The sequence below is a fragment of the Sus scrofa genome, chromosome 3 (assembly GCF_000003025.6).
Source record: "Sus scrofa isolate TJ Tabasco breed Duroc chromosome 3, Sscrofa11.1, whole genome shotgun sequence".
NCBI lineage: Eukaryota > Metazoa > Chordata > Mammalia > Artiodactyla > Suidae > Sus > Sus scrofa.
Window position 1 is genome coordinate 32,102,542 of NC_010445.4, and position 17,613 is coordinate 32,120,154.

The 17,613-nt window shown below is 54.0% G+C and overlaps 1 protein-coding gene across 21 annotated transcripts in view; it reads right to left on the minus strand.

Moving 5' to 3' along the window:
* Window positions 1-17,613, minus strand: part of CLEC16A (C-type lectin domain containing 16A) — a 220,211-nt gene that overhangs the window by 164,409 nt on the left and 38,189 nt on the right. For all 21 annotated transcript variants that reach the window (XM_021086617.1, XM_021086621.1, XM_021086630.1 and 18 more), the window contains 2 exons: window positions 17,455-17,508; window positions 13,950-14,063 (listed from right to left, as the gene is read on the minus strand). In XM_021086617.1, the coding sequence (XP_020942276.1) occupies window positions 13,950-14,063; window positions 17,455-17,508 (168 nt within the window). The remainder of the gene's footprint in view (window positions 1-13,949; window positions 14,064-17,454; window positions 17,509-17,613) is intronic.

Below are 17,613 nucleotides of genomic sequence, written 5' to 3' on the forward strand. Positions count from 1 at the left end.
TTCTCCACAAAAGCCTTCTGGCTGTGGGCCTCCCAGAAATCTCCGGGTTACACTGGACCATGCTGGATGTTCCCTACGGAAAGCCCCCAGGAGAAGAGCCATCATACACTCCACTGGGCTCTCATCACCAAACCAGGTGCCTGGAGCAGGGCAGGCCCTGACAGGCTGCTGCTGAACGGTGGCCTGTACTTCCTATGTCCAACGTGATGGACAGAAGGAAAAAAAAACAGGAAGAAAGGAGCCTAACATTCAGGACTTGAACTTAGTGGCAGAGCCAGCAAGATGGAGCCAAGCAGAAGAAATGAGAAAGCCCACTTCAGAGTCAAAAATCAGATCTCTGGGGTCCTCGCTGTGGCGCAGTGGATTAAGAATCTGAATGCAAGGGCTTGGGTTGCTGTAGAGGCACAGGTTCAATCCCGAGCCTGGGGCAGGGGTTTAAGGATCCAGCGTAGGTCGCAGCTGAAGCTCAGATTCAATCCCTGAGACTTCCGTGTGCTGCAGATAAGGCCATTAAAAAAAAAAAAAAAAAAAACAAAAAACTGAAGGTCTTTGGGTTTAGCTTCTCATGAAGAAAGCCCACCGCAGAAGCCTCGGAGAAAAGCGCTCTTCAGATAAGGCCCCAGTTTCCCAGGCGCCACAGGCTCGGCCTCACCCAGGGCTCACCTCTCAGGGAACTGGAGCCTGAGCTACAGGAGGAGACTGGAGATCCAGGGCCCCCCTTGCTGATCCCAGAGACCCCGCCAGGTAGCCAAGAGGTGGGGGATGCAGGAGGGGAGCCCCAGGCTCTGTGCCTGGACCAGGGTCAGAGCCAGCTGAAGGCCAGCAATGTGACTTCAGGGGTGGCCTAGGGGTCTAAGCGCTCTGCAGAGTGCCTGCTCTGGCCTGCTGGTTAATGACTCCACCAGCCTTCACAGCCCCAACCTCTGTCCTTGCTTCAAAGTTAAATACTCAAGAAGGTGACTCCTCAGGGCTCGGTGATAATTAAGGCCTTTCGGGGGCTGGGGATTTGGAAACAGGTTCTGCAAGGACAGCAGTGGGGGTTCAGGAGGAAGGACGGAAACCTGCAGGGCGGGGCATCTGAGTGGAGGAGGAGAGGCAGCATCGCTGCTGTGCCAGGGGTCAAACAGAACGTCCTCCACTGGGCCTGGATGCGCCCCCTACAAAGAGCCCCACGCAGACCGCACGAGAGAAGCCAAGCTGCCACTGATGGTTCAAGCAAGCAGAGATTCCGTTTACGGTTAAAAAAACAAAACTGTCACCTTAAAACGCGTACATATACCCCATGTTTTCCTGGGTTGATAGATATTTGCATGATGGTACACAGAGCAAGGTCTGAAAGGCTATACAAACTGAGAGCAGTGGTTCCTTTTGAGGAAGATACTGAGGTTGGGGCAACTTTCACTTTCCACTCTACACGCTGCTCTGTTGTTTAGCTGTTTTACCCCAAGACAGTAGTACCAGTGCCCTTTATGAAAAGAAAACCTTTAAAGAACGTACCTAACGCCATGGAACTGCACACTTAAAAATGGTTAATCCGCCATACGTGTCATAAGTATTTCATCAGAATTTAAAAAAACAAAAACAAAACAAAACAAAAAAAACCCTTTTAAAAAGATACCTTTGAAAGTCAGAAGGGTGATTGGCTGGGGGGAGGGGCGGGGAAGGTGCTGGTTACAGACTGAGGAGGGGCTGCGTGGGACGCCAGAGGTATTTTCTGTCTTGGCTTGAGTCACGAGGTTCCCCCGAGATCTGAGAGTGCAGCCTTCCCGGGAAATCTTCTCTAAGCCGGGATGGCCTGAGGCGAAGCCGCCAGACCGGCAGATGCACAGAATCAAGGGAGATAAAGCACCGCTGCTCACACAGTTCAAAGCCACGGGGCTGGATGCCGAGATTCGGAGTGTGGTTCCCGGGAAGGAGCCTGGCGGGGCCGTGCCCGCTGCGGGTGCCCTGCCTCTGTGACAGCTGCTGCAACACCAGTGCTGCACACTATTTTCACTTTTCACCTGTTTTTGTAAAAGTGAAAATCCTTCTTAGGATTCCTTTCAGTCTTTTGTAAAAAGGTCTTTTGCAACAGAGAAGCAAGCTTTTGCAAAGCGGGGGACACCTGGCCACGTTAATGTAATCCTGGGTACAAAGCCTTCAAGCATTATGGCCAGATTACTGCACTTCTATGCACGTGGTTTATGTTCTGCTCCAATTTTTAAAAATGTATACCTAGAGGATTTTCAATAAATTCAGGCTGTCATATGCCCTAAATACAAGCTAGAAGCAAATCACACAACTCAGGAAGCTGGCCCCATGCAGTTGCCGGGGGCTGACCTATCATCCACTAAACACAGTTGCTGGACTAAGAGCCCACGTCCAGCCAGGAGCCGGCAATGAACTGCCTCGTGACCCCCACGGACACCGGGGCACGGAGGAAGGAGTGGGGAATGGCGCCAGGCCGGGGGTGGCTGAAGGAGCTTAGGAGGGCTCGGGGGAGAAGCAAACAACAGATGGGAGTCTCGAGTGTTAGCAGTTTTCCAGAACACCTGGGGGGTGGGCCGAGGGTGGGGTGGAGGGAGGCCAGCTCAGAGCTCCAGCCAGTCCCCTCTCCTCTGGCAAGTCCAGGGACACCTGGAGCTGGTGTGCCTGCTGACAGCTGTGGCGCCCTGGGACACAAGGCGCCTGACCAGCTCCCAGGTAGCAGCAGAGTTCGTGATGCTCACGGCCCCGGAAGAGAGGTCCGGGCCCCCACGTCTCGACATAGAAAGTGCTGGGGTTTCTTGGTGCTACTCAGTGATGCAGGGGAGAGAGAAGGCAGCATGGGGACAAGAGGCAGGCCACATTGGGAAGAGTCCTGATTGAGAAGAAAAAGAGGGAGAAAGAGACTGGTGGCTGGAAGGGGTGGATGAGGAAAAAGACAGGGGCATGGCCCGAATTCTGGCTGGGTCCGTGGGAGCGGTCACAACATCAAGCTGAGAAAGCTCACCTTCCAGGCTCTCCTCGGCCCATCCACCTTCTGAAGAAGCAACAAGAATCCTTTTGTTCAAACAGCTCTGCTGAGAGGTTTGAGAAGAAAGGAGGCAGTTCACGAAGACTACCAAAAACATGCACCACATAAGGGCAGACCTGAGCCCAGATCTCAGCCCATGTCGGAGCCAGGGGAGCCTCTGCGCCACCATCTGTACAACAGGGACTACAGCCACTCCCTCCCACGCTAAGCCAGCTCCTGACTGCAAGACCATGGCCTGCCACCTGCCACACACGGACGCTCTGAAATACGTACACAGAGTTCCCACTGGGGTGCAGTGGAAACGAATCTGACTGGTATCCATGAGAATATGGGTTCAATCCCTGGGTTAAGGATGGGGCATTGCTGTGGCTGTGGTGTAGGCCAGCAGCTGCAGGTCCAATTCGACCCCGAGCCTGAGAACGTCCATGTGCTGCTGGTGCAGCCAAAAAAAAAAGAGAGAGAGAAAAAGAAAAAAGAAAAAGAGAGAGAGGAAGGAAGGAAGGAAGGAAGGAAGAAAGAAAGATATTTACTCCCCTCCGACTCCCTCGGCAAACAGATCACTAGGATGGAAGAGAGGGCAGGGGAGGGGGGGTGACTTTTAAAAAACAAGCAAACTCTCTGTTTTAAATTTCCCCTCCTATCTTCTAGCAAACTCTTTCTGGTTTGTTTGTAGGCCAGACTCAGCCCCCTGAAGTGCTCTGGCCCCACACCCTGGCCTCCAGCCTCAGGGACTGGGCCTGTGGCGTGCACAGCACGCAGGCAGGGCAGGACCCACAGGGCGCTGGAGCAACCGGAGCCCAGCTCATGGTCCCACGCAGCCTGCTCACTGCCTTCTCCTCCATGGGGCTCAAGTTAGCACATCCCTGCAGGGCTGCTATGAGGATCCAGAGGCAGTACACTTTCTTGTTATTTTCTACAGATAAAAACAACTGTCACTGATACCCAGTGAGCCTGTGAAATACACCCAGAACTGCTCTGGGCACTTGACATACACCGACTTGATTTATCCTCCAAATAGAAGCAGGGCCCTCGGTCACTGCTCATGGGAGGCAAGGCCAGGATTTGAACACGGGAAGGGAAGCTCCGGTGCCTAGAAGCCCAACCATTCTGCAGCCCAGCTCAAAAGTTCAACCCTCCACAAGCAGTGGAGCTTCCTAGGGTGGCTGTAAGGGGCCCTGCCATGCCCGAGTCACACTGCCCCAAGGAGCAGGTAGCCCTGCTCAGGGACAGTCTACACATCACATCACTAATTAGGTGGCCCTCTGGCCTGTCAAGCATCATGGACGAGCACAGTGTGTAATTATTCCCCATTTGCGTCTCACAGGCACAGGTGTCACAGGCGGGTCACAGTGACCGGGTTCACGCCAACCGTAACCAACGGCACCGCAGCACGTGGCTTTGCAACCAGCCTCGCAGAGAAGCCGGCCGCTAATTGCAGCAGAGCAAGGCTATGCTTGTTCCCGAACGAGGTGATCAGCGAGCAAACACCAGACAGAATAAACTCTGGGGTGATGGATGGGTGTGTGTATTACATGCCAGACCCTGAGGGACGTGGGGCTGCTGAGCCAAGGCCCACGGAGGCGTCCAGAATGCACAGCCTCGGCCGTATCAGCGAGGTGACTGGGCAATGCTGCCAGACGTTACGGGGAAAGGAAAACCCACCGTGGGGGAAACATCAAGAGGTAACGGGCCACTGCCGCTAACAAGAGGCGCATGCACTCTTTCCACCACCAGCCAATTATCAGGGAGTGTTGTGGCAGCCGAGGCACAACCCAAGGCAGTGCCCACATATCTGGACTCGGAGCCGTCTCTGCGCCCAGAGACCTCCGCCTACACACACGCCCGAGCTCAGACCATGGGAATCGGCAGTTCACGTCAAGGTGGTGCTGGGACTTCTTAGAAAGCAGCCTCCAGGTGCCACCGGGTCTGCATGAGGCCAGCTCAGCCCTCTGGCCTTTCCCACCCCAGGCATCTTCTCCGTCCCTCTCTAGACCTAGCACCGCCCTATCTGTCCCTCTAATGCCGTGTCCACCATTCAATCAAGAGCTAATGAATGCCTGCAGCAGAAATGAATCCCAAGGTGTTTGTGACTGAAGCGGCATGGTCAACGCTCACGCAAAATAAAATATCTTATGCTCCTTCATTAAGCAGGGACAAACCACACGCTTAAGTTGGTGTTTCTTCAGGGGGCGTATTTTGCCTCATCGTGTTCTCTAAGAAAAGATAACAACCTGTGAAAGAGTGGTGACCCTCAGAGATCTGAGACGTCCGGTGCAGAATCCTATATGTCATGAAACGGGGACATCATCGTGGACGGTGGCAGAAGGGCACAGAATAGCAAGGGCGGGCATGTGGGGCTGGAGGCCAGCAAGGCCCCCCGACTGGGTGACAGGAGGATGATCCCTTAGCCCCTGGGAAGTGACGTCAGCTTCCTCCTGCCGAGACTCTGAGGATAACAGCGCCTCGCTGCATGGGTTACTAGGAGCCGCCGAGCCAACAAGCGAGCTCCTCTTCTAGAAAATGAAAATGCCCCTCCTCCAGCGGCCCAGGCCTTGCCAGCCTCCAGGCCCCTCTCCTGGTCCCAGACGGCCAGTTCACAGCTACCTCTGTCTCTTGATTCACTGTTTCCTGGGCCTTGACCATCTCAGCCCTCGATCCACCTTCCACTCCCATCCTTCAGCCCTCAAGCCGGTGTCACCTCCTCAGGGAGGGCCTCCCTCCCCGTCATCTCCCAAAGCTGTTTTCTACGTCCTCCCAGATCCAATCCTTAAATCTGTGTGGACCGGCTTGTTTCCCATCTAGTCCCCCACCAGGGCATCATGACAGTGACCACCTCTGTCCTGCTCATCCTGAGCCCAGGAGGCCAGCGGGGCACTGGCCTGGATCGTGGGGGTGCACCTGAAATACCGTGGTGGGCAGGGAGGGCGAGCACACCAGCCAGCTGGTCCGTGCCCAACAGACAGGTGCTGCTCCTGTGTGGAGGGGCCATCCACGGTCCAAGTGTCACCCAGACAATACTGATGGCGTGAACAAAGCCCTTTCAGGTCTGGTTTTTTAACTGGCTGGAGGTTACGGGGAGGGGCTCCCAGTAGGTTAGGGTTAGTAGGTGAGGTGATGAGCGCCGTGGCAAGTGGTCAGCGAGCAGTCAATCCCAGACCAGCCAGGACACACAACTCAAGGGTGGCCCCACCATCCGTCCCCCCAGGATGAGAGTTACACCCACCCACCACGTGGACTGTCCTAAGCCAGGCAGTAAGGGACCCATACCACTCCCCGCCTGGCCACTGTCATAAACAGCTGGAGCACCCAGAGCAGGGGTGACCGGACTGGCCCTTTTCTCACCCACGTGCAGCCCCCCAGCCTCCTGTCAGGCAAAGCACCCCCCAAGCAAAACACAGTTTCCTGGCCAGAGGACTCTGGCGCTGACCAGGATGGGAACTCTTTGCTCATTAGAGAGACACAGGGCCTGTATCCCAGTTGAGGTTCGGTATTTCAAGACAGCTCAAGTTGACTGCAGGACCCATGCTGAACGCTGCAGACCCCAAGGTTAGGGGATTCCCACTTCCCTCGGAGTAAAGACCCGAGCCCTCCAAAGGCCTGAAAAGCCCTGCTGGCTTCAGATCCTTGTTCCCCTCCCACCTCACCCCCCTAGGCTCACCCCACCATACTGCTCTTGCCTGCTCCCCACAGGCCGGGCACACTTCTGCCTCAGGGCCTTTGCTCTGGCTGCTCTTTTCTGGCCCAAATGCTCAGACATCTACACGACTAGCCCCCTAACTTCCCTAAGTCTGTGCTCTCGTGTCACCTCTTCCATGAGACCACCCTGTGGAGAAGGGCCTCCCCCGCTTCCTCACCCAGCCCTCCTTCCTTCTCCACTTCACTAGGGCTGTTTTCTTTCTTTCTCTCTCTCTCTCTCTGTGTGTGTGTGTGTGTGTGTGTGTGTTTGCCTTTTCTAGGGCTGCACCCAAGGCATGTGGAGGTTCCCAGGCTAGGGGTCCAATTGGAGCTGTAGCCACTGGTGTACACCACAGCCACAGCAACACCGGATCCGAGCTGCGTCTGCGACCTACACCACAGCTCACGGCCATGCCAGATCCTTAACCCACTGAGCAAGGCCAGGGATAGAACCCGAAACCTCATGGTTCCTAGTCGGATTCATTAACCACTTCGCCACGACAGGAACTCCCACTAGGGCTGTTTTCTAGAGCGCATCTCACACCTGACATGCTCCCATGTTCACTAATGGTTTTTTTTTTTTTTTTGTCTTTTTGCTATTTCTTGGGCCGCCCCTGCGGCATATGGAGGTTCCCAGGCTAGGGGTCGAATCGGAGCCATAGCCACCGGCCTACGCCAGAGCCACAGCAACGCGGGATCCGAGCCGCGTCCGCAACCTACACCACAGCTCACGGCCATGCCAGATCCTTAACCCACTGAGCAAGGGCAGGGACCGAACCCGCAACCTCATGGTTCCTAGTCAGATTCGTCAACCACTGCGCCACAACGGGAACTCCCACTAGGGCTGTTTTCTAGAGCGCATCTCACACCTGACATGCTCCCATGTTCACTAATGGTTTTACCGCTCCTCTCTCTCTTCCCACTATAAGAGAAGCTCCCGGAGGCCAGGGGTCTTTGTTCTGTTCATGGTCTATCTCCAGTGCCTAGAATAGTGCCGTGGACACACTCAGGAATTGTGTGTTAAATAGATGAATGAGTAACATAGACCCAGCTTCAAGGACCCTGCAGTCCAGTTCAAAAACTCCAAGGCCCAAAGGGGTCGGTCTGCGGATGCAAACGTGCAGAGCCCCAGGGCAAAGACACCCGAAGTGGTGGCTACCTCCTCTTCTGCCCTCACGCTCCATCTTCCTGACCTCAGCGGAAACTGGAAGAAGCCACCAATGACTCCATGCAGACTAGGGGAGGGCTCCCTCCATCGGGGCGTGCCACCGCCCCACCCCTCTGAGTGATCTCTATTCCACGTCATGCTGCACAGACAAAAGCCATCTCAGGCCTGAGTCACAGAACTTTCTCCACCCCGACCCGGTGCTGCCCACTGGGTTTTGCCCTGTCTGATCCTCCAGGTCGTGGCTGTCCCGAGAACCCCCAGCCTTTCTCCAGTTCCCTAGAAAGTACCAGCCCCCAGCTCCCACAACAGACGCGTCTCCGTGAGCCCCCACGCCAACAGGCTTCCCTCAGCTGCGCAGACGCCCCTCTGCCCAGGAGGTGTCCCATCTGCCACGATGCCCCTGGTGGGCGGAAGGTGCCGCACCCTGGATTCTCTCCGATTTGGTCAAATCCTCTGGCCCATGAGCTGCTGCGGCCACTCGGGCCTCTGCGGGCAGCAGGGGCGCCTCGGAGGTGCAATTCTGTTAACAGATGATGGGCTAGATTAAGTGGCCCCACAAAAAGGGAGAAGATACAAGTTCTAATTCTTTGTGGGAATGTTCTTGACTGTGCTAGCAAAGGCGACTGATTTACAAAAGTCTATTTTCCCCTTCAGTGTTTACAGTCAACCTCTCCCAGAAGCCAGCCGGTCACCACTTTCAGGAGGAAGAATGTGTCTGCTTCAGAAAGAACCAGCACTGACTACCCTGGGGTCATGAGCAAGGTCGGGGCCACTGAGAGATGGTGGGCATGGGGGGCTCTAAGCCCGGCTGCAAGGGGGCTATTCTGTCTGATGCATTCCGTTCTCAGGAAACTGCCTCTGATTCAAGCCTGGACTGGAAAGACAGTTGTGCAGTGGCCATCAGGGGCTGCGAGCCCATGATTCACGCTCTGCTTCTGTAAACACAAAGGTCAGAGAAGGCAGGCTGCTACCTTCCCAGCTGCCGGCTCCACATGCCACGTCCCGGGGGAGCCTTCTGCCAGCAGAGGGTCCAGCTCCCGGGAAGGACAGATGTCACGTGAGAGCTGGTGGCTGACATTTCAGGTGCACTCGCCCTTTCGGATCCCCCCGGAGGCCAGCCCAACTGGCTGAACTGGTGCCCACAGAGGGAGGCAGCCGTCTTCCTTTTGGGACAAACAAGCCTATTCTGGCCCGGAATTCTCAGCCCCCAGTTGGAATTCAGAGCCAGCCACCCACGGCGCGCAGGCACATAAGCTGGCTAAGTACTTGCACTTTCCAGAGATGGGATCCAGCTGAGTCGGAAGGCCCGGACTGCACCAAGGCTCGGCCTGCTGACGCTGCACGGCAACGTGACAACTGTTGCCATCGTCGTCATCGTCGTCGTCACCACTAACACTTGGCCCTCTGTGCCCTGTGTCTGGTCACAAGGCGGCTCCCTTCGGGGCGCACATGCGCCTCGTGTTCATCACCCCAAGAAGAGAGGGCCCAAGTAAGGCTGCCGGGTTGTTCCCAAGCCTCAGAAGCCAAGAGTATTACAAAGCTAACACCTGACATGCAGGCCTCGATGTGCACTAGGCCTGGGAATGAGCACTTTAGGCTGCATTCACTCCTCTCCGCACACCCCTGGCTGTAATTCTAATTGGGGAGGTGAGGACACCAAGGCCTGGAGAGGGGAACCAACTTGCCCTGTGCACACCGAGTAAGATGAGGAGCCAGGATCTGAGGAGCCCTGGAGGCCTGGCTCCAGAGCCCCCTCCCCCAGACTGCGTCTTAAGGCGAAATGTGGAACCAAAAGCAACCCCCCCAACTCCTCCCCCGCTCTACTCCCGAGCAAAGAGAAGATGGCGTGTGAGGGACAGGTTCCGAGGCCATTGCTATTCTGAGAGTCTCAAAGAACATCACAAGAGCCCTTGTGACTCTGCCGCCAGTTTGCCCACTGAGTCACTCAGGCCTGCCATGTGCCCCCGGGCATCTTCAGCCAGCCCCGTGACAGCACAAGTGATGCAGGTGTCACCAAGACACGGCCCCTGCCCTCGTCAGGGATAGGAAGCCCAGTGAGGGCAGAGGGGTGTCTTTCCTGGGCACCAGCGCATCTCTGCTCAGGGAATAAATGAATGAAGGCAAAAATGAAGGAAGCAATTCCACAGAAACCCAGGATGAAAAAGTCCCTTCAAAAACAAGTGCCTACAGGTAATGATGCAGACCCCATAATCTAATCTATGTGCTCATTTTGCAAAAATAATGAGACATGAGCAGTTTCAGAATGAGTGCTCTCTTACTCTACTTCCCCCGACAAGGAACACTATCTGCTCTGCAGGAGGACTGCAATGAGGAGTAGCCCTTAGCAGGGACCATATGATGTGAATGCACAGATGAATTTCAATTAGATATTTACCTAACCATGCTGATGGGTTTTCAATTTAACCCTAAATTACAGACTTTTCAAATAACTCTGCTCTCCCCTCTGCTTCTCTCTCTTCAATTTTGGTTTGGTTTTGTGAAAGGTCTGCTGGTAACATGAAGCAATACCAGTAACTTATCTACAAATTACGGGAAGGAGAAAGTAGGTTAAAAAAGACCAAGAGACTTAAAACAAGTATGATCAAACCACATCCGAGTTTGGCAGGAAACAATAGGAGACTGTTCTTGCTCAGAGGGAAGGCAGGTAACTCTTACCGGGACTACTGTCAAACAAGTCACAAATGAGAGAAACTCTTCCCCAATTTCAGCTGCAGTCATCGGTATGCAACAAACTTCGATGTCGCACCCGGGGAAAGGCGCTGACCAGAGGTAGAGAGCTGACACTTTCACTTGGGCTGGCAATTCCTTCCACACTTAAAAGAATCTCACTTCCAGTTCAGGTGTTCACCACACGAGCAGTTACATGTCCATCGCGACAGAGGCAGGAGCTCATCCCAAGAGGAGGCCGTCGGGAACCAGAACAGATCGGAGCCAATCCCTCTGGTTAGAGGGTTCAACTAAAGCGGGCCTGCTAAGTTGACAGCTGGCCAGTAGTTTCCTGCAATTTGCTTTGGCCCTAACTGCAAAGCCACGTATCATGTCAGTATCCTGCTTATGACACTGTACACGTGGTTTGCCAGCTGTCACCCCTGGGGAAAGCTAGGGGAAAGGTACAGGATCGCTCTCTGTTTTCTGCAACTGTGCACCATCAACTTCCATGAAAACACCTGCAAACCCAAGCACCCCAACAACCTCTGGGTTCATCTGTTAGAACATCAAGTCTAAGTGAGGGCCTCAGAGACAGGCATTCTGTGATGACGCTTTAGCAGCTGTCTTGGGGTCTGGAAATCATGCGACAAAACGAAGTCCGAATGGACCCACTACGTTCCGACCCGTTACTAACGTAAATGCAGTGTGAGTTAGCAGCAGGCGGCAAATCTGACAGCAGACACGTGCCACATCTGATGGGGGCGGCCTCTGAGAAGCTTCCTGCAGGAACATGTGCACACCAGCACCAGACTGTTCAAGACCATCCTGCCCGCTGGACTTCTACATGAAATTTCCCAAATTTGAAAGCAGGTGATTCATAAAATCTTCTTTCAAACACTGTGAAGACCAAAGGGCTCCGAGGGCCAGACTGCACCCTGTCAAAGACTGGACCAGTAGTTTTACCATATGTTCTCCTCATCCTCACCGCAGCCCTCCTGAGCAGGCCTCAGACACGCTGTTTTCTAAATGGGGTGAAACAGCTAGCCCAGGGCGACCCGCTGGCTGGCTGGTCCCTCCGCAGCCTTGTCTGGAGGCTCTGCCAATTCTGCTGATTCAGTGTTCTGTTACTTGCATTCACGCAGCAAAAGCAAGTTTAAGAAAGTTGCTGGGAGCTCCCTTCATGGCTCAGCAGTTAATGAACCCGACTAAGATCCATGAGGATGCAGGTTCGATCCCTGGCCTCACTCAGTGGGTTAAGGATCCCATGTTGCTATGGCTGTGGCTCAAGCCGGCAGCTGTAGCTCCACATCTACCCCCTAGCCTGGAAACCTTCATGTGCTGTGGGTGTGGCCCTAAAATAGCAAGAAAAAAAAAAAAAAAAGAAAGAAAGAAAGAAAGTTAGTTGCTGGAGTTCCCTGTGGCTCAGCCAACTTTAAGGATCCAGCAGTGCCACTGCCGTGCTGGGCCAGATTCGATCCTTGGCCCAGGAACTTCCACATGCCATGGATGCAGCCAAAAAAAAGAAAGGAAGTTACAAAGAATACCTCCAGGAGTTCCCATCATGGCTCAGTGGTAATGAACCCGACTAGTATCCATGAGGACATGTGCTCAATCCCTGGCCTCCCTCAGTGGGTTAAGGATCCAGCGTTGCTGTGGGCTCTGATATATGTCGCAGACATGGCTCAGACCTGGCGTGGCTGTGGCGTAGGCTGGTGGCTGCAGCTCCAATTTGATCCCTAGCCTGGGAACCTCCATATGCTGTGGATACAGCCCTAAAAAGACCAAACAAAACAACAACAACAACAACAACAACAAAAAACCCAAAAAACAAAAAACAAAACGAAAAAGAAAAGAAATATCTCCAGCTGCATCAACACTAAGCCGGCTCCACATTCTCCAGCCCGTATGGTGTCACAACACGGACACGAGGGGAGCTTTCCCTGTTCAAACTCATCAACTGTCACCTCCAGGTTAAACACGGCTCCTTCCCTTTGGAGCGCTTACAGGACTTGAGACAGAACATTGCTTTGAAAGTTTTATCAACATCTGTCTCTCCTGCTGGACTGTGGGGCTCTGGTGTGACCAAGGTGATTTAGGATTTTATATGTCCCCAGAACTAGCACCATACCTGATGCAGAGAAAGGCCTTAGTAAATACTTCCTGGATGAATCAAAGAAGAGATAGGCCAGACAGGGGCCATGAAAAGGCCTCATTCAATTCAGCTGAACTAATGCCACCCCTAACAGCACAGGTTTCTGGAAACCTTTTCAGAGGCATCAATGTTCCCTTAAAGAGCCAAGTGGCCCATCCGGGACATCGTACACCAGAAAAACCAGAAGGGCCAGGGCCTCTTATGCGCCAGGCATTCTGGCCCTTCATGCTCTGGTATCACACTCCACCCACACGCTCAAGATGTGACAACAGAGTCGCTGCCCAAGGGCAAGCCCAGGCTGTGTGTCATCTGCCTGAGAACCGGGCTGCAGGGCCAGAGGCCTCAAGAAGCAGTCTTTGGCTACACACCGCTCACCTCGGATCTGCACTTAGAGCCTAGGGTGAGACGATCCAATGACAGACAAGACGTCTGCCATAAACTGCTCAGAGCAGGTAGAGCCTTTAATGGGAGGGAACCAGGAGAGAGGCCTCCCAAGTGGTGTGTGTGGTAAGGGCACAGGCCCAGGGGCGGGGGAGATGGCAAGCTGGGCAGGTACTGAGGTAGCTGGGAGCTCAGTATGTGTGGTTAGGGTGGGAGGCAGGAAGGCAGGCAAGGCACACGGGGCCAAGGTGGGAAAGCCTCGGGAGAGGTTGACACCCTCATCATCGGGGGTTCCCTTTAGGAGAGCACGAAACGCACGAATATGCAGAAAGCACAGACAATCTTTGTTTGGGCCATGGCTGGGTGATGCCTTCAAACTTAGGGGGTATTTGCCTCCAAATGCAGCTTCCCAGCTTCTCTAGAAACATGAGAAGGCCTGGCAGTACCGCATCCATATTCGTGCAGAACAGCAGCTGCTCACAAAGGACACGTACACGCTCAAATGTGCCACAGTCCCCACTGCTCCCCACTGCCACCTCATGGGGTCTGTGTCATTCACAGCTGTTCCGCATCCCGCCTCTGCAGATGCAGGTGCCTCTGACAAAATATTCTCTCATTCTGACCCAGTAACGGTGTCTCACAGAAACACAATCTGAGACCCAGAACGGTGCAATGCCACGTCCAATGACATGCGACCAGTCAGATCCCCTCCTCGTGCTCGACCCCAGATCTTTCTGGGTACGCACGTCAATGCTCCGATTAGGCTCCCTGAATCCCGGAAGGGTTTATGCTTCATCGGTGCTATACAAGCAGAATGTTGGTTTCTGGTTTTAGAGAGACACACATTAACCCCATGAGCAATGGCCTCTTATCGGGGTCCTGAGATGGTCCCCACACTAATGACTTACACAGCTTCTCTGAACATCCTGTTCGGGCTTAGCGTACGTCTCAGACAGATCGCCATTCAGGATGACTTCAGCTAACGAGTTCACCAGGGGTGCGTGGTGTATAATTAGGAAGACCTGGCGAGGGGAAAAAAGGGAAGTGCATTAAAGTGTGCGGGCCCTCGGCTCCTCCTCCTCCTCGATGAAGCAGCAATCCCAGGGATGCCGAATCCAAAGAACGGGTCACATTTAGGGGAAACCAATTATACTTTTCTCCTTCAACAGCTGGGCCCCCTCCGTTCAGACTATTTGGCTGGCTGCTCGGCGGCAGAGGGAAGTGCATTAAAGTGAGACTGTCCCTCACGGCTGGCTGCAGCCAAAGCCGCCTGAAGTGGGGCGACGTGGAAAAGGAGCGCCAAACCCGCACTCCTTCCTCTCCAAGGGCATTTTAGCGTCAAATCCGATTACGATAAGACTCGGAGGCATGGGCCCAATATTTCAGTTACACGGAAGAAGGGGCCGGCAAGCCTGGTTCCAATCAAGGACTTGGCAGAGGTTCGCTGCTCAGAGATGCCATCTCTGGAACGAGCTCTGACCTGTGCGGTGGGCTTCAGCACACCGGGACTCCAGGGCAGCACGGGCAGGGGTGAGAACTGTGGGGAGGAGAAGCTGCAGGAGCCAAAGAGACAGACCACATTGGGCCAGGAAGCAGCATCAGAAGGGCCGGCTGCTGAGATGGCCTGGCTGCCCCGGCCTGTTGCCGGAGGTTCAAAGGAATGGCTTGAGAATTCTGGGTACCGAAACTGCCTCGCAAAGCTGGCTCAGACACCCCTGGGCTTGTTTTAAAATGTGAAGGCCACACGGGTCCCGCAGCACAACGTGGGATGTGTTGACCGCTGGTACATCAACGGGGTATGCACACGTCTGTATTTGCTCATGTATATGGGGAACAGGGCTCCCCATCCTCAGCACTATTGTTGGGAATAATTCTTTGGGGGGGGGCTGTTCTGTGTATTGTGGGATATTTGGCAGCATTTATGGCCTCTACCCCCTGGATACTAGCTGCACCCCCTCCCCGCGTCATGACAAGCAGAATCGTCTTCAGGTACTAGCCAGTGTCCTTTGGAGGCGGGGTGACATCACCACCAGTTGAAAACCCCTGGCAGAGAACGTCTCTGGAAGGACAATGATAATTGTCTTTGGGGATAGAAATTGGGAGACTGAATATTTTTAAAATATTGTAAACCAAAAAAAAAGGGAAAGGCAGAAACTAAAACACTGGCTGCCTCTGGGAGTGGGACCAGGGGTAAGAGGGCGATTTTCCCTCATGCTGTTTTGTACTGTTGGAGCAGAATGAACACATTGTGCCAAAAATAAATACAATTCAATTAAAGGTACAGGCAGAAAAACCAAATGTGGGACCTACCGAAAAAAACAGCACGGTGTTTTTAAAACATGGGGGAGACACTCACTGCCAATCATAGACTGTACAGTATGATCGAGCGGGTTAGCCCAGGCCCAGGGCGGGCCTTCAAGCAACAGTGATCATACTGATGACAAAGGAATTCAGTCCACAAACACTCAGTGGGCATCTATCTACTAAGCCCACCCGACAGAGGCCAGGGTGGACATGCATGGTGCCATTCCTGCGCTATGGATGGGGAAGGCTGGGAGTGGTGGAGCCGACAGTCACAAGGTACGTGGAAGCGTGTGTGGGCCAGACTCAAAAGAGCTGGGCCAGGAGTTCCCATGGTGCCTCAGCAGTGACCAATCCAAACAAGTATCCATGAGGACGCAGGTTCGATCCCTGGCTCGCTCAGTGGGTTAAGGATCCGGCATTGCTGTGAGCTGTGGTGTAGGTTGCAGACCTGGCTCAGATCCCGTGTGGCTGTGGCTGTGGTGTAGACTGGTGGCTACAGCTCCAATTCAACCTCTAACCTGGGAACCTCCATATGCCTCGGGTGCAGCCCTAAAAAGGACCCCCCCCAAAAATAAAAGGACAAAAAAGACTGGGCCATCCTGTTTGTGTCACAAGAGGTTCAGTGTTAGTTGGAGAGCGTCCCTCACACTGAGTTAACGTCATCAATGTAAATTTTCCTGGTTTAGTAGTGATGCTTATAAAATAACTTCTGAGGATGTTCTGATGTAGAGCTTAAGCACCAGGATTTAGAACTGATTTGAGGTTTTTACATCCTCAGGCAACTGGCTAATAAAATCACAGGGAAACGCAGGGTGGGGAGCAAAGCTCCACTATGTGAGTTGGGACGCCAGAGACAGCGCTTCTGTGAGAGACCGAAACTAGCCCCTAGGTCCCTTACTAGGAAAGCAGGAAAAGGGGGTTCTCGGAGAAAAAGTGGGGCTGGCTCCGCGGGGTGCTCCAGCAGCTGAAGGGTCCTGAGGGCGGCCGATTGCCCCGGGGTTCCTGCAGCTGAGCATCTGGCCTGCGCGCATCCTGCCAGACTCCAGAATCCCAGGCAGGAGAGGCCAGTGGATCCGTAAGGAGGCGGTGGAAACAGCTGCCAGGAGGGGCTGGGCTCTGCACGGAGCTGGGCGCACAGAGGGGCATTCAGAGAGTCGGCACCAGCGCACAGCCCCGAGCAAACAGAGCCGCAGGGACAAGACCTGGGTGATGGGGAAGTGGCCACGCAACGGTCCCAGTTGGCCTGGCCGCCAGGAGGAGGCCGAGTCAGCATCTCTCTTCTCAGGGCAATGGCAGACAGCCCTCCTCGGACTCGAAATGGCCCACAGACCAAGTGAGAAGGCCATTCGCTCAGCAAAGCCAATAAATACCCAGGCCACAGCAGAAGTGGGAACAGAACTCGGGTCAAATGTCTGACTACTTGACAGTCTAATGAGATGGCCTGAGAGTCTGGACTGCTCGTAATAAAAATATTTTTAAAGTTATGTAACTGGGTCACCATGGAGTTTTTCCCTTCTTGTAAATATTACATAATTACGAGAAGGAAACACACTTGTTTAAGAGGGGGAGGCAGACAAATTGGCTCAAGACACACATCTGGGGACTGAGGCTGCTATAAGATACCTTCCAGAAGGTAACCTCGGAACTAAAACCACCATAAAAGCCTTGAAGAGCGGCCTCGTGGATGGAAGTTTGTGAAGGCACAGTTGCTGTGCACTTACACGTCGGGGCCTGCGGTTCGGGGTTTCGGTCAAAATGGCCGAAAACAGGACCCGCGCGGGCGACGTTTCCAGGGTGTTCAGAACGCTCCTTGGCGGTTTCGGAAACCTCAGTCCCCACAGTAAAAACCAAGTACATATGTGCCAGGCTTGATTTATTGTTCACTTCTCTTCACACTTCCAAGCACGACCACGAAAAAATACAAAGCGCCTCCAGCAGTGTCTGGAAAATGGACCCCCTTTTCCCTGTCTTGTTATTTTATTTCAAGGTGGGGACATGGAGAGAGAAGACAGGGCAAAGTGGCCTGGGAAATTTCCGCAAGGCAGCAGCCCCCCACCCCGGACCCCACGTCACCATGTGGTTGGGACACGGGCGATAGGGCAAACATACCTGTGACAGAAGGTACAGGGAAACGGGCAGGCTGATTTTTGGCCGTTCTCCTCCCTGGTGACGGGTGGGGAAGAGACAGAGAGAGGGCTCGGTCACGCACGGAGGGTACAGAAGCCATGCATCTGAAGGAGCGACGCCCAGCACCTCCCCCCCTTCCTC